The sequence below is a fragment of the Gambusia affinis genome, linkage group LG08 (assembly GCF_019740435.1).
Source record: "Gambusia affinis linkage group LG08, SWU_Gaff_1.0, whole genome shotgun sequence".
Taxonomy (NCBI): domain Eukaryota; kingdom Metazoa; phylum Chordata; class Actinopteri; order Cyprinodontiformes; family Poeciliidae; genus Gambusia; species Gambusia affinis.
In genome coordinates, this window is record NC_057875.1 from 11080297 (window position 1) to 11101349 (window position 21053).

The 21053-nt window shown below is 37.0% G+C and overlaps 3 protein-coding genes across 3 annotated transcripts; 1 reads left to right on the top strand and 2 right to left on the bottom strand.

Moving 5' to 3' along the window:
- The first annotated feature begins 1795 nt into the window (after positions 1-1795).
- Positions 1796-10619, top strand: LOC122835534 (cadherin-related family member 5). Its single transcript, XM_044124683.1, has 16 exons — positions 1796-1894; positions 1981-2195; positions 2926-2982; positions 3073-3165; positions 3251-3337; positions 3421-3531; positions 5158-5328; positions 5462-5552; positions 5630-5733; positions 5824-6024; positions 7083-7214; positions 7392-7470; positions 7553-7743; positions 8334-8354; positions 8925-9834; positions 9915-10619. The coding sequence occupies exons 1-16, from the start codon at positions 1810-1812 to the stop codon at positions 9956-9958; spliced, it is 2592 nt and encodes an 863-aa protein (XP_043980618.1). The 5' UTR covers positions 1796-1809; the 3' UTR covers positions 9959-10619.
- Positions 10620-11213: 594 nt separating this feature from the next.
- calub (calumenin b) lies at positions 11214-16499 on the bottom strand. Its single transcript, XM_044124684.1, has 7 exons — positions 16364-16499; positions 14087-14329; positions 13760-13953; positions 13491-13657; positions 13348-13408; positions 12736-12935; positions 11214-12542 (listed from the first exon to the last, which is right to left on the bottom strand). Exons 1-7 carry the CDS (start codon positions 16408-16410, stop codon positions 12438-12440), a joined length of 1017 nt encoding a protein of 338 aa, XP_043980619.1. The 5' UTR covers positions 16411-16499; the 3' UTR covers positions 11214-12437.
- Positions 16500-16667: 168 nt separating this feature from the next.
- On the bottom strand, positions 16668-20344 carry gtf3c6 (general transcription factor IIIC, polypeptide 6, alpha). The gene is made up of 6 exons (XM_044124582.1): positions 20167-20344; positions 19322-19402; positions 19139-19202; positions 17925-17969; positions 17728-17835; positions 16668-17553 (listed from the first exon to the last, which is right to left on the bottom strand). Exons 1-6 carry the CDS (start codon positions 20188-20190, stop codon positions 17426-17428), a joined length of 450 nt encoding a protein of 149 aa, XP_043980517.1. The 5' UTR covers positions 20191-20344; the 3' UTR covers positions 16668-17425.
- Between the last annotated feature and the right edge of the window lie 709 nt (positions 20345-21053).

Here is a 21053-nt window from a genome sequence, read left to right on the forward strand (position 1 = left end):
CACTGAGAAACTGTCTAAGAAAAAAGCTTGACAATACTTTTCAGTATTTTGCAAAAGCAGAATGTGCTTTTAAAATACATAAATGTAACCAAATGCCCATGTCTCTATTATTCACCACTTTAATGTCGGCTTGTGAAATTAATTAATTTATCACAATAAATATACTAATGTTTGCAGCTTAATGTGACTAAATGTTAATAAGTTCAAGGGGTCAAGCATCTCTCTCATTCTTTAGCCACATCTCTGCTGACATCCAGTGGTCAAGTCTGGTCACAGTAGATCAATATGCATTCTTTTTACTCGTATGATGCAGTCACTAAAAGTGATGGATAATTAAAAAGAGACCAATCTGGGAAATCCATGTCTGGAAAAAAAGACATACACAGTCAATTCAACCATTTTCCTCCCTCCTATGGCAAACTAGAAATCTTTAGACACTTCAGTTTTTTCCTCTCACAAGTCTCCACTAACCAAAATATTTCTATGGAGCCAGACGACAGCCATTTATCACAGGGTTCTTTAAAGATATGTGCAGACATGTGTTTTGTGTCTTTGTGTTTGCATGCCTGTGCATGCTGTGACAAGAGTGTAAAGGGATGTAGGTTAATCTTCACAAGATAAACAGCCGCCATTTGATAGCTAATCCCTTGTCAGGCACCATTAGTTTGTCACATGCTGCTAATTGAATAAATCCAGCAGGCAAAGGCTATGTGAAGTACATACATAGATGTTTGTAACAAGTCATCGTGAACAGTACCTTGAAATAGGCATTAATTGTAAATAAAAAGAAACAATGCTTTGTCATGGAACTGGATGTAAAGGGTTTCTTGGCTTTAAGAGGTCAAGTGATAGACAAATCCCCTACATTCACCGCTGGCCTGATCTTTGAACCTACAGTCAGGTTCTTGCCACCTCTAATCTGATTGGAGTCTTCACCAGATAAAGCCCCACCTTCAGTTTTCAGCCTCTGAGCTGACGTTTATCCCAGGTCACGCAGCATAAGCTGTCGTCTGCTCTTTAATGTGTAGGGAGCCCAGTGGGTGGGGGGCTTAGCTTGTGTGTTTGTGACATGCAGTTTAATCTTCGCCAGGCCATTGTTTGTTCCTGAAAGCATCTTGCTACCTTTGCTTCCTGTTTTTACTGACTTTTTAGCATTTCAGGTCTCAAAGATGTTGGGTCCATCACAAGTCAGAAGAAGGTGGAGGCTGACAGGGAAGCCGCAAGGGATTTGACAAGAACAGGTCAGTCAGCTCAAGTGCTGTAAACAGTGTAGACGGTAGCGCATCAGACGCAGATAAGTTGGGCCAGTAGCGGCAGGCAACCGGACGTTTATCTCACTCCTACTGCGGAGGTGTTTAAAGATGATCTGAATGTGATTAAAGTTTTACACCAACAAGCTGGATAAAAAGAAAACAGATAAGTACGCAACAGAAATTCCTGATAAAGTCAATGAAACTGGGCAGAGCATTAAGAGATAAAGCGTGAGAAATAAATACCTAGAAATGATTTTTTTTCTTTAGAAATTATCAACAGATATTGTGCCTAGTTAGTAGGTGCAAATTAAAATTCTGAGAAAAGGGGATCTGCAAGAGCTGTAAAGTCAGAGCAAAATAGAAACAGCAGAAACCCACTTAGAGAGGATTTGAGAGAATTACATAACAGAGAAGTTTGTGTTTTTGTTATTTTGGATTCCTAATCTGAAGATGATTCTTAAAACACATGTATGAGTGTATTTAGTAAAGTTCGTTGACAAATGTTAGATACCATTGCTTAGTTAATTGTGTTTGCAGTCTCTGCTCTCTTTACACAATGAGAAGAAGCTCCTGGGGAATGGCCCTGGCGGAGGCAACCTTTTCAACTCTGCTGGTCCTGCTAAGTCTGCACACAGTTGCAGGTATAGCCACTTTGCAATCAAGATTTCTGAGAACATCTCATAACGACACATCTCCTAATTCTTTGCTTTTGTTTTTGTTTTGTTAGGTATGTCTGGCTGGTCTGAATGCTCAGATGGCCAGGATGTGTTAGCAAAAATCAAAGAAAACAGCCTCTTGGGAGACACTGTTGCTGAGTTTGTGGCAAACACCGACCCGAAAGGGGTTCGGTGGAGTCTGTCTGGGAGGGATGCTGACTGGTTCTACTTAGACGGAAGAAACATCCGGCTGAACACGTCGGCTGAAAAAATCCTTGACCGAGAGGTAATTAGATGTGTTTCCATTAACAGTACTCAAGCAGTTTTGCGACTACCCTAACAGAAAATACAATTAAATTGTAATATTTGTTATTATTGCAATCTTAATCATGATATTTAGGATAGATTGGCATCATAATGAAGGAGTTGTTTGGAATTTTGGAGTAAACCAACAAAGAAAAATTCCTCTAACCTTGTCCTCAGGCCTCAGATTTTATCTTGTCAAATTGCTCCCAGACAGCTGCCTTGAAGTGGTCCCAGTTGGAGGTCAACCAGATTAGCTGTTTCTCCCTCTGACTTTCACTCTCTTTACATCTAACAATTTATCTAAAAAAATGCATGATTAAATAAAAGTTATGCGTTCCATGAACAGTTTCTGTCTTTTAATCTTATATCTAGAAAAGTTCTGTTGTCATAATGTCACTGTAGTTTTCGACTTTTGACGCCTGTCTGTCTTCAAGGTGCATCAGTGTAAATATTATTTTTGATTTCTGTTGCGACGATTTCCTAACAGTTACCTTTGTATAACAAGATTCTTTAATGTCCTTTAATGTGTTTGTGTCTGATTCGATCCTCTAATTGTTTTCAGTTGATATAGGGTTAAAGTTAATAATTACATTTCATTTTGCACAAGGATTTAAACTCCTTGTTAATGTTGAAAGTGTCACAGATATTGAAATTTATATACATTTATATTAAATGTATTTCAACTTCCACATTTGTCCTTTCTCTTCCAGACTCTTGGTCCAGTCTTAATGGCGGAGCTATCATGTTATGAGGAAGACATGTTTCAGGTTCATTTTAAAGCCCTTTTTATTTTGTGATTCTCCTTATGATAATCCAAATTAAAACCTGAATGTGCATGTGTTTTGGTTTCCTTGTAGACTGTTTACAGAGTCATGGTGGAAATTCTTAATGAGAATGATAATTCACCAATGTTTTCAGAAAAAAGCGTACGATCACTTACTTTGAACGAGGTATGAGCAGAAATTTAACCTTGCATTCAACTCGATCTCTCAGGTCAAGATTGTTTATCTACTTATCTGTCTTTGTTTTATCCAGCTCACTCCAGTAAATACTGTGGTTTTTACTGTCCAAGCCTTGGACGCTGATGATGATAAGATACTTTACTCAATTGACCAAACAAGCGTAAGTTTGACATTCGAACCACTAAAATGAATAAATACAAGAGAAACCAGTCGTTGATTGTGGATTATTTTTCTGTGTTACAGCCTGACGCCGAGTACTTCAAGATTGATCTGCCAAACAGTGGTGAGGTGATCCTTTCCAAACCGCTGGATTATGAGACTAAAACTCAGCTCACTGTCACCATCTACGCTTCTGTTCGTAACATTGCTACTACTATTTTTTCTTTCTTAATGAATGTTTTTAGTTGATTCAAAGCAGTATAGGCTTCTTATCCCACTCAGCTGAAGAATTTGTGATGAAGTTTTTCTTATGCATGCTCTGACAGCCTTGGTCAACACAAAAATCAAACTCATATGGGGCTTTTAATTGGACATTTTAGATGTTCTGTTCTTCGGGTTGACCACTTATACAAAAAACAACAACTTTTATGATTGTTATAGAGAACTATGGGCTAAACAGCAGTACCAGTGGCATAAAAACAAACCATCACCATTACAGTACCACCACTAAACTTGACAGTTAACATTTTCACAGTTTGACTCCTCCCAAAATACTTCATGTCATTATGGCCAAATATCTAAATCTTTCATGTGGTCTGCTGTTCATTTCAATTAACTTAATCAGGTAACCTAACAGACTTATTTCTGATCAGATGTCACATTTCCTGCTAGATGCCATAACCCTATCAGGCTACAAAATCGTGAGGTTTCTCAAAAATGAGCTAAGAGACATTTATTCAAATATAAGTTGGGGTTTATGTATAAAAGTCAAATATTTGGTCTATTTTTTTCTTCCTATTAAACTATGTCACATTTTTAAAGAAAAGTAATTTATTGGTCAAACAAGCAGAAGTTGAATAGTTTGGTGTTTCCCACAAAAGCTTGTCAAACACTCTTTGCCAGTGTAAAAAAGCTTATTCTGACATTGACCCTCATTTGGTGTCTTTTGTTGGATTGGGAGTTTAAAGTAAAAAGTCAAAAGACCTAATTCAGCTGTTTAATCATTTAATGGGGCCTGAAGTTACCAGGGACAACTGCAAACAAGCAGAACATCCTGGCAAACCCTCCTCATGCTGGCCACCAACTTGTTTACACATTGTATAGTCAGTGTGGTTCTGTAGGTCTCCCTCGCATGAGCACCACGTCAAAAAGAAACCCACAAGTATGTGGAGTTGAGGTCAGGACTGCCGGCAGGTCATTCTATCCTCTCCATCTCCTAATTTCTGGAGGTAGTCTCTGACAAATCCCACTCTGTGTTAAAGAGCAGCAACATCTTAGGAGTTCTGTGTCTAAGAGAGGGTTTGACATTAGTTGCAGAATTTCATCTACGGTAGACAGCTCTGCACTGAGATTACTCCTTGTGCTGAAATACCACCACACACCATCACACCTACATACTTGACTATACAACGAAACCCATAGAAGCATTTTCTTCACAGAAGTGATGCTGTTTAAGTGCAAATGAACAAGTTTTCTGAATAGTATAAGTTTTATTGCCAAGAAGAATTTCTACAGCAAGGAAAAATTGAGCAAACACAAACATCTCTATTTTTATTTATTTATTTTGCACGTCATATTTGAATCTGCATATTTTTGCTAATCCATATCCTGAATAAACTATAGAAAATTCAGAATAAATTCAAATTTGTGCAGCCAGATTTGTGCTCAACTAAGATATTAGTTCACCTTGAAAAAGTTTCAAAATACCATTAAAAGCCACAAAAGAATATGACATTCCTGCCAATAATATGTATATGCAAACTAGGTTTGGCCATATGTCTTCTTTAAACAATGTATCTCACTGGCTTGTCGTTGTGGCAGGAAATGAACACTGCTGAGCACTACAACATCAGCACCAACGTCACCATCATGGTTCAGGATGGAGATGACCAGTACCCACAGTTTGTGCCCTGTGTGTTGCTGTTCCAGGATGAGACCAGTAGAATCTGCAGCAGTCCTGTGTACATGGTCAATGTCACAGAGGGAGAAGAGGTCAGCTTCTTTTTACCCTTGTTGAAATATACTTTTACTTTTGTTATTGTTACATGTTCAAACATCTGATAACCAAGTGATAGATTTCAGATACATCTGATTCACAGTGGCCCAAATCTATACCACATTACAGGATATTGTGCTGGAATTTTCTCCGGGTCCCATTCATGCAGTGGATGGAGATAGAGGTGTCAATTCCTCCATCAGCTATGCCATTCTCTCAGGTATAACACTTGATAAAATAGGTTTAAATCTGAGGTGTGCAGATGTCACATGAGCGATTCTGTAACTCTGTCTGAAGATGAAGATGGGCATTTCAGTATCAACAGAGAGACCGGTGAGTTGAGACTGATGAAGGGTTTAAAGGACAGACTCATAACTCCTGTTGTGCATCTTCAAGTCATGGTAAGATTTGTTTCCCCTGGAAATTGACAATTTGGTAAAGATTCGCCCAGCCCCACATCACTCTTCCATGGTTTTCAACTTTGTGCGCAGGCGTACCAGGACGACGATCCCAGGAAGTACTCTGTTGCGACGGTGCTGGTCAGGATTCTGGCAGTGAACCAGTTTCATCCAGAGTTTGAGCTGCCTAAATACTGCGGCTTCATCACAGCTGGAAAGAGTGCAGCCTCTCTGGTCAATACATACGGAAGCAGAGCTCTGATTTTAAATGTCCAGGACCAAGACTTTGATGATGTGAGCTCTATAGCATGCCCTCAATGCTTTGTAGATGTACTCATATCCCTTAAACATTTTCTCATTTTGTCATAATCAAAACATTTTGTAATTTTTGCAACATTTTCTGATAGACCTACATGGTTCTCAATTTATTTATTACCGACATGCAAACATACCCATTTTGCTCCTTTAAATAAAATCCAGAGCACAACTGTGTGTAATTACATCTTAATATAAACAGAGGCCTCTGAGGTTTTTAAAGAACATTAGCAAACAAACAATATCATTAAAAACACCATAGTCAAAAATAAAGCTCTGGAAAAGTTTCAGTTTTGGGGTTCCTGCAGAAATCAACTCATGTGGGAGAATCTACTGGCAGGATAGTTATTTGCACTTTCCAAAACTCTGACCTCTGTGGAAGAGTGGCAGGACAAAAGTAATTGCTGTCAGAAAGTGTAAAGAAATATTGATAAAAGTTCCCATCAAACTACATAGAGCAGTGGTCCCCAACCCTGGTGCTCTGGGCTCACTGCCCTGTATGTTTTAGATGTTTCCCTAGTCCAACACAGCTCATTCAAATGATTGCATTACTGCCTTTGCATGCCTCCAATTTCTGCAGAAGATTGTTAATCATCCACTCATTTAATCCAGATGTGAATGAGCCTAAACACAAGGACACTGTGGTAGAAAACCTGTTGGAGGCTGCAAAAGACATGAGACTGCAACAAAGGTTCACTTCCCAACAGAACAAAGAACCGAACCATACAGTCAGAGCTATATATTATATCAGCCTTGATTCAAAACCACATGATGATTTTTGGCAAGAGGTTATCATAGAAAATGTATGCTTGAACCTTCACAAATTCACTTTACTTTATGTTGGTTTATCACAAAATATTCCAATTAAATATATTACAGATTTGGTTGTTACAGGACAAAATGCTTCCTGGAGTTCTAATACTTTTGCAAAGCACCATACAAATTGCGCATACATGATAAAAAATTCTTCATGTAATTGTTTTTTGTGTTTCTGTGACAATTGAGATTTTTTTTTTTTAACAAAAAAAACCTCACAGGGTTTCAATCCAATGATCTACTTTGGCCTTGGTGCTACATCCAACCACACTGATATTTACCAAGTCACACAGAGCGGGCTCCTGATCGCAAAGACCAGTCATCTCAAGCCAAAGCAGAAGCACGTTCTGGAGGTGAGCCTTGCTTAACTTTGATGCCACAAACTCTTAAATAAGCCTAGATTCAGTTTTTATTTTACAACCAAAACACAGTTTCATGTGCTTTGCACAGCTCGATGTAAATCTGTCAATCCAGATCTCACAAATGTATCGACAACAATGATGTTTTACTCATTTTAAACACATTTCCAGGTTATGGCTGTAGACCAGGAATCTGGTGACTCTGCTTATTCTACTGTAGTAGTGGAAGTGTTGCCTGAAGGACAACTGAGTAAGTTCCCAGCAGTAGCAGCATTTCTGATGAGTCTGCAGGCCACAAACAAACTACAACGGTTTCTTTATTTGCCCTGCAGTCCCTCGCAGTCCTCTGGTAAATGAACGCCTGACAGGCTGCACTGTGGGCAAAGCACTTTTCCTGAGCATGGTGTTCATGGGTGCAATCGGATGTGTCCTGTCTGTGTTGATGTGGTTGAAGAGGAAACACAAAGGAATGAGAGACCCGCTGGAGAGAGGCTGTGTAGCCCAGGGCAAGCACCCCAATGTGGTGAGATGATTTTATTTTTCTGTTGCCTGAGTGATGAGTAACAGAATGGCTGGGGAAGAAAGGGATGCCAAGCTTGCACATGTTATCATTCATTAAATACTATAGCTAAGGTAATAGAAGGCATTCCTTGGCATCAGAATCAGAGCTAAATACACTCACAGCTAAAGTCCATAAACTGAATCATCCATCTCTCATCTACTGAATCAGCACCAGCATCTGGAGAGGTTGCTCCCAGTAGGATAGAAATTCTTCTGTTGGGTCAAAGTGATTAAAAGCTTGCACGACTCAATTTGCATTGAGTCTTCTAAGCCTTCACTATAACGGACAAAAACTTGAAAAGACCAAATTAAAACTACAAAAGGCCTTCATGAGGCCAGTGGAACTGTTCCTGGTAAATGGACCATGATATTCAGAGTTAAAGACTTTAGTCACTTTATTGCTAATCGAAATCTGTCTGCAGAATAATACAGTAATCTGAATTTGAGCTCTCCAGTCCAGTTAAATTGACAGCTATATCAATGGCATACTATTGTTAAATTTAATTGAAGTATACACATGTTCTGAAAATTTGTTGTATTATGCTCCCACAGAGTTTACGCTGGTTCCAGCTGGTAAGTTTTTAATTAAACCTAGTCCTAACTCTTTTCCTTTCCTTCCTTCCTTTTCCCCTTTCCTTTCATTTCATTCATAATCCTTAAATATTATCTATATGTGTCATAATTCATTGCAACAGTTCAATACCTTCTTTAATTTACACAATTTTGAGCTTTCCTATTTCTATTTTTGTACATATACACTTACATCTTTGCAAATCCATTTTTTTTGTCTTTTCAGTCAGGTATTTTCATAAATTATGGCAATAAATACAAATTAAGAATGTTGAAATATTTGATAATATTATTTTTCTGAAGCTTGAACAATTAAACCCTTTTTCATTTGTTTTTGTTCAAGTTTACATTTTTATGAAACACAAGAGATTATGACCCCAAAATAACCATCTCTCACTGGTAGAAGTTAGTTATTGAACTCAGAAAATCATATTTCATATCAGCAGATGATTTTAACAAAACATTGTCACTGATTATCTTAGCATGCATGAATCGCCCCACTGGCAGGAATAAATTAAACTGCTTAAAGTAAACACAAGCGGCTGACTCTCCCCCTGTCGGTTTCTCCTCCAGGTGAACCATCGTACTGGTATGCCACACATGGAGGAGGTATCCTTCCAAAATGAGGAGTGTGGTACCTGCAATCTTTCCTTTAGCTTCCCAGACAAACCAGACAGTGATACCACAAAGGACATTCCTATCTGCACACGATCCACTTCACCGACAGCAGCTGGTGTTACTGAGGCCCCTGGTCCCCTTCCCACTGAAATCTTGCAAAGTCCTGTGATCCTAAATAACAATGCTTCTACGGCAACCAAAATTTCCTGTGGCTCACCTGACTGTCACCCTCCCAAGGAGGATATGAGCCCAACACATGTGATAGATGCTGACAGGCTGCCAAATGAAAATGCTGGTCTACTGGGTGATGTGACCTCAGGGCCTTCAGAAGAACAGTCTAACACTGATTTAGACCCAGTAACCAAGGAAGACACTAACCCTTCTCCTTTAAATGAGCAAGATGTGGAAACAAGCTCCTCAAACAACCTTGCTGAGTCAGCACCCTGCGTCTCCTCCCCATCTAGCAATGAAATGACTTCAGCAGAAATGGACAACATGCTTCCAAAACCTAATGAGCAGACCCTCTCACATTCGCCGTCACTGTCACCACCGCTCGCCAAGGAGACAGGTACACCTCCTCCCACCCCGGAGCACGGCCCTTTAAAAGCCACTTTGGTGCACATAGACACATCCCCAACTGACACCCCTCCAGATTCACCAGAGGGAACAGGACAGACTCTGAATGCTGAGACAGACCAACCATCCACCTCCCTGGACCACATACATCCAACAGAAGACGTCGAAAGCCCGTCTCCGGACCGGAGGCCCTCGACTAACTCAGGAAATACCTTCAACAGCCGTGGAGAGGAGGATGAGGATGAGGACGGTTTTCTAGGTGATGATGATGTGGACAAAAACAGTGAAGGTAAGAAGCTGCTGGAAGTCTGGTCTTATTGTAGGCTCTTTATATTTAGAGTTAGAAGTCATTCGTTGATTTTATTACAGATGCTGAGAGTGACCGAACAGAGTTCAGAAGATGGAGCAGGTGAAATAAATATGGATGGCTAAGAGCTGAGCTGAGCATCAAGGAAGCACGAAACACCGGACAGGTTCTGCTGAGGAATGGATTACAACGCAGTCAGTGCAAGAAGAAAAAACACCCAGCAACACACAATCAAGTGGAGAAAATGAACAATGCTTACCCTACATATTACAGTTTGTTTAGATAACATTAACTAATGAAAACCTAATGCAGTTGACAGAAGGTGTTTAAAGAATTTTTTTTCTGTCATTGTGACAGATTTTTTTAAAAGCTTCACCAAATATCCACACTTGTCAGTCAGTGACTACTGACCTGTTTCCATTGGTTTCCAAACATTTATGAAGTCAGGAAAAGCTCTACATTTAAAGCCACTTGGGAAAGTAAAGCCAAATTTATTCCACGTTGTTGTTCAAAGCTCTAAAATAAGCACACATATAATGTAATATTTGTTTTTCAACCTTATTATTTACCTCAAGGTTTGTTTTATATTAATGTAATCATAAGATTTCTTTTATGAGCAAAAAATATGTTAAAATTAAATATATATAAAATATATATTTAATTTTATTATTTGCATATATTAAAACTATTTGTCCTCTTTAATATAATCTGCAAACTATGGTTACCATCTCATCACAGATGTAAAATGATTTCTATGAAACATTTAACTTCAGCACATTAATTAACCCTTTAAGTCTTAAGGAAGTGTTTACTTTACAGGGACAAAAGGAAGTTTGTGCCATTTGCAGGTTTTAATCAACACATCAATAGTTGCACTTCAACCTGCTTTAAAGAGATGTATAATTATACATGAGTAGCAGTTAACAACCACAGATGTTTATCTTGACTGTGCTTGGATTCCCTAAAGCAGAAATATTCCCACTATAAGACAAAGCTGTGCAAGCTTTAGAACTACAAGATATAGAAAATTGTCTGAACTTGTGTGACTCTAATCTTAGGAAAGTTCACTAATTGTTTTGTCATTCACACAAATTAAATGAAAGGTTTCTGCTCTTTGCAACTCAAAAATCAAATACAACAATGAATAGGAAATTTAACTCAAGATTGTTTGAGATAAATGCTGACGACGTGAAGCCAGCCATTGTTTCTATGTTGTTAAACATAAAAAGCATTTTCTTAACAGAAATTCTAAAGTTATCTTTAAGTTTTTAGATGTCAGAAATATAAAAGTGGAAAACCCAAATGCTATACTTTATGCAACTGAGTAATTAAGCAAGATAAAAGAAATAAACAGAACTCAATCAATTTTATGTTTTTTTATTGAGACTTTGTTCTGTCAAAAAACTTTAACCTGATTGTTAGAGTGCTCAGATTGCAGGCCATTGACTTATTTTCAGTAAATTCACAAGTCAATTGCCTGTCGCTGCAGTGAGCAGTGTAAAAAATAGAACAAATTTTTAAACATCACAGAAACGATGCAAACAAAGAAGTTATTACCAGTGGTTATAGATGTTGGTAGTGATGATATAAGCATAGCAAACATGTGAGAAAGGAAAACTTTGAGGGAAGAGTATTTTTCCCTTAACTGTTCAAAGAGTTTTTCTTGGCACATGTGAGTTATTAATTCAGCTAAATCAAATAAAAGTAACAATAAAAAGTACAGCAAAATCAGTCATCAAAAATACAAGTAACATATGGACACACACTCACATGCGCACACAATTGAAATGGGTATGAACAACAACAAAAAAAAACAAAAACAAGAAGGGAAGCAGCTTTGAATTTAATCAACAGTCTATATAAAGCCAATTTCAGATTGGATCAGTCAGGAGTACATCCTGTTTTCTTATAGGTTGTGAGGTAAAACAGCAAAGGCGATCCAATCCAGGAGCAACTGTCCCCTAAATTCAGCTTGAGTCCTTCATCTCTTACAAAAGTACAGAGTTTGTCAATGTGAACCAGAAAGTAAAAAATTACAACCACTAAAATGTTGTATTGCACTAAAGCCAATGGATCGGTGCAGCAACTGGGATTTGATGTGTAGTTCTGGTTCTAAGCAACCGCATTACAGATAACCGCATGTTTTCAAATAGTGTGAAGTGCTGAAGGACATCTGAACTAGAAATTAGTATCTCAGTTTAAGCCAAATAATACAGCCCAGTGCATTTGAAAAAACAAACTCTTCTGCAGACTGGAAACTTAAACTTTGGTGGTTTGTAAAAATGGATAAACGGGTTGTAGAAAATTGCAAGTCCAGCAAATAAAAGCGAAGAAGATCTATTACTCTCCAAGTCTCTATAAAACAACAGCATAATCAAGCAAATCAAGGAAGCGCAACGCACTGACCAAGCTTATATGTGTAGAATGTTAGTGTGTGCATGATGAGACACATTCAGAAAATTAAATAAATTATTGTCCGTGGCGTAGGATTAGGTGAGCTCATCCCGCTTCAACGCTGAGTGGAAGGAGTCATCGGTGTGGTGAAAACACAAGATGAGCACACAGTCTGTGGAGGCAGCTGGGTGTTAGAACTCGTCGTGTCGAGTCAGAGCCTCCCCGAAGTCGGTCGCCTGGCTGCCGACGAATAGATCGTACTTATCGACAATCTCTTCCTTCGTCAGACGGCCATCCTGTGGAAGAGCAACAGTCATACAGTTAGTATTTTCTTTTTGTTTTATCACATAAGCACATTTAGTTATAATAGAATGCCTTTTCAAAGATTGTTAAAATCATGAATAAAATTTCATTTTTAATACACAAGTTAGATCATTTTAAGAGTTATACTCGTGTTTTGCTGAGCCATTCCTATACTGTTTTACATACTTTGTCAGCGTCTGACTCATATACGAGATGCTTGGCCTCGGCCTCAGCATGGTCGTAGTCACTGGGTAGGATCCAGTCTCTGGTCTCCTCCTTGTCCATCTTTCCATCCTTGTTTTTGTCTCTGAATTCTGTGAACTGTTCCCTCTCAGTCTTCACCCACTCAGGTTCTGTGTTGTCTCCATCCTGGTTGTACATGTCACCTAGAATCCCACACAACAGAAAAAGAAGACAATCATAAGAAATCAGAGGAGATAGTGTGGAAAACACAGAATACTCTCCCTTCGCAGAGAGCGAAGCACATCACAAGCGGTCGCAGCTCCATTCTGAGTTTGTCGGTATGCCAGAAAATTAAACAACAGTCACAACATAAACTGTTGTCATTGTCCTGTCTGATAAAAGCATCTGTGTGTCATGCGCATCTTAGTTCATGTTGAACTTTTGAAAGATAGTACACACTCTGTCCTCACTGGTCTTTATAATTATAAGCAAATGTGTGTTGATATTTTACACAAATACCGTACATTCAAGTTCAAGGGTATAAATTCCATTTTAGGGATCTGTAAAAATGTTTTTTGGGCAACTCAGTGATATTAGCAGGCTGTTAGAACTCACCTATATATTCATCCAAGTCAATCAAACCATCACCATTCTTATCAATGTCTTCCATAGTTTCCTACAGAAAAAAAAAGACATCTAAACATATAGATAATATATCATTAATCGTCTGCTAAGACCTGTTAAAGTAAATCACTCACCAGCACCACAATGTCTTTCATGTGATCATACTCCTCGGGGTGAAGGAAAGCCGTGAACTCCTCCTTGTTGGCTTTCGTATCTTTGTTAGTGTCGGCCATCTTGAATCTCCTTTCATCTCGAGCCATCATCTGCCTGTAGCTGAAGCCATCTTCAGGATCGGAATCATCTGCATATCCAAAGCCATGATTTTTTTTAAAAACTTTTAGTTAAATGAGATTTTATTTAAAATACATAAAACACACAAAATGAATAATACATGGAGCCATACCAAGAACATATCCGTACGTAGCATTCTTGTACTCTTCCCAGGACACCATTCCATCCCCATTGAGGTCGTGGCTCTTCCACTGACGATCCACATCGTCATAGATCCACCTCTTCTGTGCATGTTTAATCCACTTCTTCATCTCCTCAACGGTCACCAAGCCATCTTTATCCTCATCTATGCGCTCTACCAACATGCTGCAGAAAAACAATTTTTTAAAAACAAAATTATTACAATTTAATGAGCTTAAAATGTCATTGCTAAGAGCAAGGAACAGCGTAAAAGGTTAATGATGACTGCCCAAAAAATGCACGTTTGTGTTGATCTTACCCAAGCCTCTCTTTGCTTTCTTCGGGCGTGAGTTGGTCAAAGGTCTTTGCCTCTTCTTGTCCCAGAAAGGCTTCGTGGTCATAGTCAAAGTTCTCGGCATCATCATGCTCCTTGTTGCTCAGAGGGTCGTCGTGGTGGACGCGGTCCTTCTTCTCTGTTGGTTTGCTGGTGGCATAAACCACGCAGAGAGCGAAGCACATCACAAGCGGCCGCAGCGCCATTCTGAGTTTGTTCGAACAGTCACTATGTCAGAAAATAAAACAGAAGTCACAACATAAGCTGTAGTCATTGTCCTGTCTGATAAAAAATCTGTGTCATGCTTATCTTGGTTCACGTTGTACTTCTAAAAGATGATACACACTCAGTCCTCACTGATCACAGCCTTTAGCCCAACACTGCATAAGGTAGAGGTTTTGACTCAGACTGCAGACAAATACCAAAGCTACTGCAAATCTTTTTAAGCTGATGCAAGCCACATTTGTTCTACTTTTAGTATATTGTATTTAATATTAGATGCGTAACCCAAATAAGTTCAGCACACACAACTGAGCTGATCAGTTGGCCTTAGTTAACGTTTTGGCAAAACATTTACTAATCTCATATAACCTTTGGGTATATAAGATGGGCATTCTGCAGCATTCAGCGTACATTAAAGCTGCCCTATATGATGTCATCAGAGACACATTCATGTGGAAGCTGGTTTTCTGTATCATATAACCATTTAAAACCAAATACATTGAAAAACTGACAATGAAAAGTTCTAGAGGTCACAAACTATATCTAAAGTGAGTCTCAGTGATTTTATTTTAAAAGTCTTGAATGAGTGTGAAGCCTAATACAGGATTTGCATCAACACAAAAAAATTGTAAGGTATGGGAAAATAAATACACAAAGAATGTTGCATTTTGTAAAACAAAATGGAGAATAAATAATAATACAAAAGCATAAACGCTAATTGCATCCTGTGGGTCTGACTACAACACACATCAACACTATAAGAAAACTAGCTCTGAAATCATATAACTAAGTGCAAGAAAGATAAAGCTAATACAATTTAAAGCATCAGCTACACTGAAAGACATGTATCGCATCTGAGCATTGTGTGGTGGAGCACATAACTTCAAAGACATCAACCTTTTAATTACTTCAAACGCATATCAACAGTAAAAGCTTTAAGTTATTTTAAAATGCAACTGGGATGGAAATTCGATTAGGGAAATTTTAATGATTATAAAGAATTGCTTAAAAGAATTTCAAATGATACAAAGTTCAAGTATGTAGATTAAAAAAAAAAAGATATAGCATTTAAACTACTGACAAACTTGGAGAAATTACTGTTGCTTAATTTAAACATAAAACAAAATTTTAACATAGAACCTATACTCTAAACCAACAAATATTCCCATTATGAGTATATTTTCAACAAATATGTTTATCAAACCTTCAGCAAGTGTCGTTGATTAATGATCAGCTATTTTTGGTGGTAGGGACAAATGCTATTGATTTTAGAGACGTCTGATCCAGATCATGTTCAGTACTGTAGTAACACAAAACGTGTTCAAGAACTCAGCAGTTCTGACCGCAAGAAACAAACATTACTAGCCACTGTGACTACAGTTAAGTGCAAGAAATTCAAAGTAGAACGAATCATATTCAAGTTCAAAAACAGAACCTGTTACATTTATGTGAAATATCTTGATGGGGAATTGTCGGCAAGAAATCTCTCTTTAGAATCAATTCAGAACAGTCTGCAGTTTTCTACCTTTTACTCTGGCGTTTCCAAGCAATCTATGTAACCACCATATTTCTACAGCATCGAGTACAGTGAATTACATGTTTAGAGCAACATATATTTTTCATCTACTTGTTTGCTTAATAAATATTTCAAAGGGATTTAAATTTAAGTAACAAAAAATAGTTAAAGCCTTAAACAAAAGGAAGAAAATAACCCGTATTTTTCTTCTAACTGCTCATAATGCTTAAATAGTTGTCATTCGTGCGGTTCAGTTCTCTTTTAGTCTCTACCATAATAAGAGTAGTTAGCTGCAGACCATTATTTTCAATCAAAGCAACAGTTCCAACATTATGTATGTTGACCCAATCTGGCTAACGCAGAACACCGACAGTTTCATCCTCTGTCCTGCAGTTTTCCTCTTAAAATCAAAGACAATGAGTCTCCATAATATAACTCATGCAATATATCCGAAACCGTAACTCCATAATTTTACTTCTCCAAACGTTTGTTATCTTATTCCATATGTGATCAGAAAAACTCACCGGTGTCTCCCAGGGAAGTTCGTCGTTGATGCTTTAGGCCCTCCCATAGGAAACACACCCGTGCACTTCCTGTGAACAAGCCAAAGGCTGACAAATCAGGCTTCGAGAAGGCGAATGTGATGTCGACGGCTGATTGGTCCACTTCAGGAGAGCACCGTTGATTGGATTGGCCGAAAACCGCCACGTCCTCAAAGTCAATAACATTTAGTTCATTCATAAACTGACACTACTGAGGGGACGATTCTCTGAAAATAAACTTATTACTTGATAATTAAAAAAAGAAATAAATAAAAATAACACGAAAAAAATTAAAATAAATTTTTAATAGTTCCCAAGTTTGCATACAAATTTATTTAATCAATTCCATTTGTAAACTTTACAAATAAGTACAAAACCCTTATAAAAACAAAAACATCAATTCACCAAAGATATTCACATTCAAAAAATGTAATAGTTAAAATGAACAATGGAAATTTGTCTTGCTTAAATAAAGTAAGGTAGCATTGTTTTTAAATGTATATTTGTATTTTTTAATTTTTTTACCGAGTTGGGACAATTTAAACACAAAGAACAAAACTATTTCAGTCTAGTGAATTTTAATTATCACAATTGGGACTAAAAAGTTATAGAGGGACCTCCATCCACTACCATATTTGTTACTGTTCTTCCAGAGACATTAATAGTAGAAAATAGAGATATCAGCATCAAGTAATGACCTTTCTTTACAAGTGTGCAAGGATAACATGTGAATCCCAATGTGGGGCCTCTTACACCAAATCCTGACACCAGAAAAGAAAAATCATGAAAGGAAATAAAAAACATCTGATATCAACCAAAAAGTATTCAACCATTTACACTACGTAACAACTATTAGTTTGGGGACATTTTTGAACCTCAGTGAGGAGGAGGCATAACTGTGTCTTCCAAAATTAAGTAATTGATTTTATTATACAGAACAAAAATCCTTCCTTGTTTTGCTGTAGATGTGCAAAAACCAATAAATCAAAGACAAATTTCTTATCCTCACACAGGGAAGTCATAATATGAAATGTTATGACTGTATTAGCTGTTGTTAGAATCCTCCAAATCTGTGTTGTTCAGAATTTCTTCTACCATGCCATCAGTCTTGTCAGTTTCACTTTCATCAGACATGCAGGTTGTGTCCTGTTGTTTGTCATCATGTGCCCCGGCTGGAACACAAATAACACTTTTGTTATGCATAGATGAGACTTTAAGTTGGGTCATTCAACTAATAAAAACAGATACTATAAGCTCTATTGTGCAAAGGATAAGCAGAAACACTTGCATAAGAGAGAAATCAAAGCAAATATTTTTTCAATCTTAAACAAGATATTCTATTTGACCCGCAATTGTTTCATCCTCCATCTTTTCAGTGAGAAAGATTCGTTGCATCGTCAACTTCTTAACAGTGTGGCACATGTATTTGAGGCCAGGGCCGCTGTGTGCTTGTCCTGCAGGTACAAAACAAAAAAAGCAAATTGAGTATATCTGACTCTCAGTAAAACTGTTAAACAATGAAATCATTGGAGCTGACTGTCACCTTTTCCTGGTGCCTCTTCAAAAAGTACGCAAGTTCCCAATGCATCTAAGGCAAAAATGATAAGATTTTGTGTGAATTTCACTTTACCTTATATTTTTGGAAGACAAAATATTTGACAAGACTCACCATGTTTTCATTAGAAAAAAAAATTAAGCAACGCTCTCTCTCTATATATATATATATATAAAAACTATGTAACACCTTAAAGTAATGGGAGCAGCATTTTGGTTTACACTAAACAGGAATTAAAGCAGGAGTTGTGACTTTTATAAAGAAACTGAAATATTTTTTCACAGTTAAAGATTGTCCAAATCGAAATTAAGGCCACTTACGAAATTAAAGTATCTATTTCTCTTTTCTCAAAATACTGACCTTTGCTTTATATTCTTTATTCTTTTCTTATAAATCAAAATAATTTTTTTATTGTCAATGTTAGCATCTAAGTTCCACGCAAGAAAAATAAATACAGTCATGGGAACAAGATAGCACACCCTTGCTTAGTATATTTTAGATATCAGGACAAAAAGAAATATCCACCAGGTTATAAAATGAGCTAAATTTCATACATATTCCACCATGCAGTTTGTTATATTGAATAGCAACTAAGCCAAAAGGGAAGCCTGTTGTGTGAAACACTAAGTATATCTTTGCTTCTTTCATAATAGTTGAGAAGAATATTAACAAGTGCCTTGGATCAAATACACTTGATTAACAGATCACCAGCAAGTGCAATGCATTAACATGGGAAGGGTTATAACACTGTTTATAAAAATTGGGTTCATAAGTGACAAATTTATGAGACAGCTTTTGCTCTTTCTTGTAGTAGACAAACTAGCAAATTCATATGACGGTCAACGAGTTTGCAGCAAACCCCAAGAGCGCCATCTCAGACTCTATACCGCTTAGTGCAACTGGAACAATCAACTTTTTTTACACACAGGTTTTACCAACTTGGCTCTATCTTGGTATAAAAAACTAAGGAGAGCAACTGTTGTGTGTTTTATATACTAGGTTAATTTTAAATAATGTTAGAACCTGGACCAGATTCATTCTATTATGTCCTGATAAGTAAACCAAAAGAGATGCACTTTCTTTTATATTGACTAAACATTAGATTTAGAACAATGGATTAAAAACACTGAAAAGATGTCCTGTAAGTGGTGTTAAGTCTGAAACTATTTCCAGGTTAAGAACAAATAAAACTTTGCTCTTACCTTCATATTCGCCTGCAAACACATATTGTCCAACTTGCATCATGGGTCTTTCAGTATCTATATCCTAGGTCACACAGATATATATAAAAAGAGAAAGATCAAACTGCAGTGCACAGTGATCCAAAGATGGTGGAAATTAAAATTTACATTCATAATCCATACAATTAATAACCAAAAACTCACCAGTATCTTACATGTCATCCGACACTTGGACAGAAAGTCATTGTTGATTATTCCAGAGAGCTCCACCACAACAAGCTGCTCCTGCAGGCAACACAGAATCAGTGAATGATGCTGGAATGTACAAACTTTTAGTTAACAATAACTGCACATTTTAAAAATCCCACATGTAGAATGAAACCAACGAGACATGCAGTTTGGGGATCAAGCACTAAAACAACACCTGAGTCTGATTTGCAGCTTCAGATTTGGCATCTATTAAATAGTCATTTCACATATTTTAACTTAATTTGATTGTTTTTAGTACAAAGTCTAAAATACTGATCTGAATAATTTAAACTCTTGCATTTTCTGAAAACCCCCCCCAAAAAAACCAAACAAAAAAACAGTTCAGGACTTGGAAAAACATTTTTGAATTTGTGAATTTCTGAAGTGAAAATAGGGCATATTCAGCCCCTTACATTAAATTCTTGATAGAATATGAAATGCGTTTATAACAATTAAGTTCACGCTCAAGCATCTCAAGTTTTTAACATTTTTAGCGGATTAAGTTTAGTTAAATACAGTGAAGTTGTAAATGAAGAATGGGATAGCAACTTCGGCATCGTGTTGTAAAAAAACATGCTAAGAAACATTATTTGTTTGGTTACAACAGACAACAGAAGACTTCTTATGTTGAAACTACATCATTTTGAATATCATCATCAAAATACCATCAACAACATAATAAATAATTCTGAAAATCTCATATACTTAACAATTTCCTGTGGCTAACTGGTTAGCTATGTCACGGTAACAGTGTGGATATTATCTAAACTAAACGCGAGCACAATCATTGTTTTTACTACCTCTTCTTCCCATTCATCTTCCATCTCCAAACACCTAAAAGTGAACAATAGAGCCACAGATTACAGTTCAAATTCCTTCATTATTATTCACAACCACAATCTTAATTTTGTCATATATACGGTGGCCGGAAGAAGACTTTAGACTGGCTCTTGTCAGTTCCGCTTTAACTCACGAGAGGACACTGTTGCTTAGTTTTCTAGAAATATCGGATAACAGCCAAATATATTAAAAATCTCTGTATAGTGCCTTGCAGAATCACATTTTTTGAGATTACAGCAACAAACATTAATACAAATCGTTGGAATTTTATGTGATAGACATAAAATCACATAAAATACTGCGTAATTGTGAATTGAGGTAAAAATGATATATTTTATGTAAAAAAAAAAAAAAAGAAGTAAAATTTGAACAGTGTGAGTAAATAAGTAGTAGGCTATAACTGTAGCAGCAGCAAGTCTTTTTGATATCTATCTATCTATCTATCTATCTATCTATCTATCTATCTATCTATCTATCTATCTATCTATCTATCTATCTATCTATCTATCTATCTATCTATCTATCTATCTATCTATCTATCTATCTATCTATCTATCTATCTATCTATCTATCTATCTATCTATCTATCTATCTATCTATCTATCTATCTATCTATCTATCTATCTATCTATCTATCTATCTATCTTAAAAATGTAATTCCTCTTAATCTAAATATTGGCTAGCTGTAGGCACTCTCATGTACGCCCAACATTATTATTATAAATCCCCTACTGCAGTAAGCCACAGCCATGGTGATGAGATGATATGAGATGAGATGAAATGAAATAAGATGATACTCCTTATTGATCCCCAAGGGGAAATTCATCTGTCCAAGGCAGGGGCTACA

What these genes read in the sequence shown, in the direction of transcription:
- LOC122835534 (XM_044124683.1), top strand. Translation starts at nt 1,810, where the DNA reads ATGAGAAGAAGCTCCTGGGGAATGGCCCTGGCGGAGGCAACCTTTTCA. An exon ending in AAAAAATCCTTGACCGAGAG is followed by an intron (nt 2,196 to 2,925) that starts GTAATTAGATGT and finishes TTTCTCTTCCAG; the next exon opens with ACTCTTGGTCCAGTCTTAAT. An exon ending in CAGCTATGCCATTCTCTCAG is followed by an intron (nt 5,553 to 5,629) that starts GTATAACACTTG and finishes CTCTGTCTGAAG; the next exon opens with ATGAAGATGGGCATTTCAGT.
- calub (XM_044124684.1), bottom strand. Translation starts at nt 16,410, where the DNA reads ATGGGAGGGCCTAAAGCATCAACGACGAACTTCCCTGGGAGACACCG. An exon ending in AACTTCCCTGGGAGACACCG is followed by an intron (nt 14,330 to 16,363) that starts GTGAGTTTTTCT and finishes TTTCTGACATAG; the next exon opens with TGACTGTTCGAACAAACTCA. An exon ending in GAAAGCAAAGAGAGGCTTGG is followed by an intron (nt 13,954 to 14,086) that starts GTAAGATCAACA and finishes GTTTTTCTGCAG; the next exon opens with CATGTTGGTAGAGCGCATAG.
- gtf3c6 (XM_044124582.1), bottom strand. Translation starts at nt 20,190, where the DNA reads ATGGAAGATGAATGGGAAGAAGAG. An exon ending in TGAAGAGGCACCAGGAAAAG is followed by an intron (nt 17,836 to 17,924) that starts GTGACAGTCAGC and finishes TTGTACCTGCAG; the next exon opens with GACAAGCACACAGCGGCCCT. An exon ending in GGAGGATGAAACAATTGCGG is followed by an intron (nt 17,554 to 17,727) that starts GTCAAATAGAAT and finishes TTTGTGTTCCAG; the next exon opens with CCGGGGCACATGATGACAAA.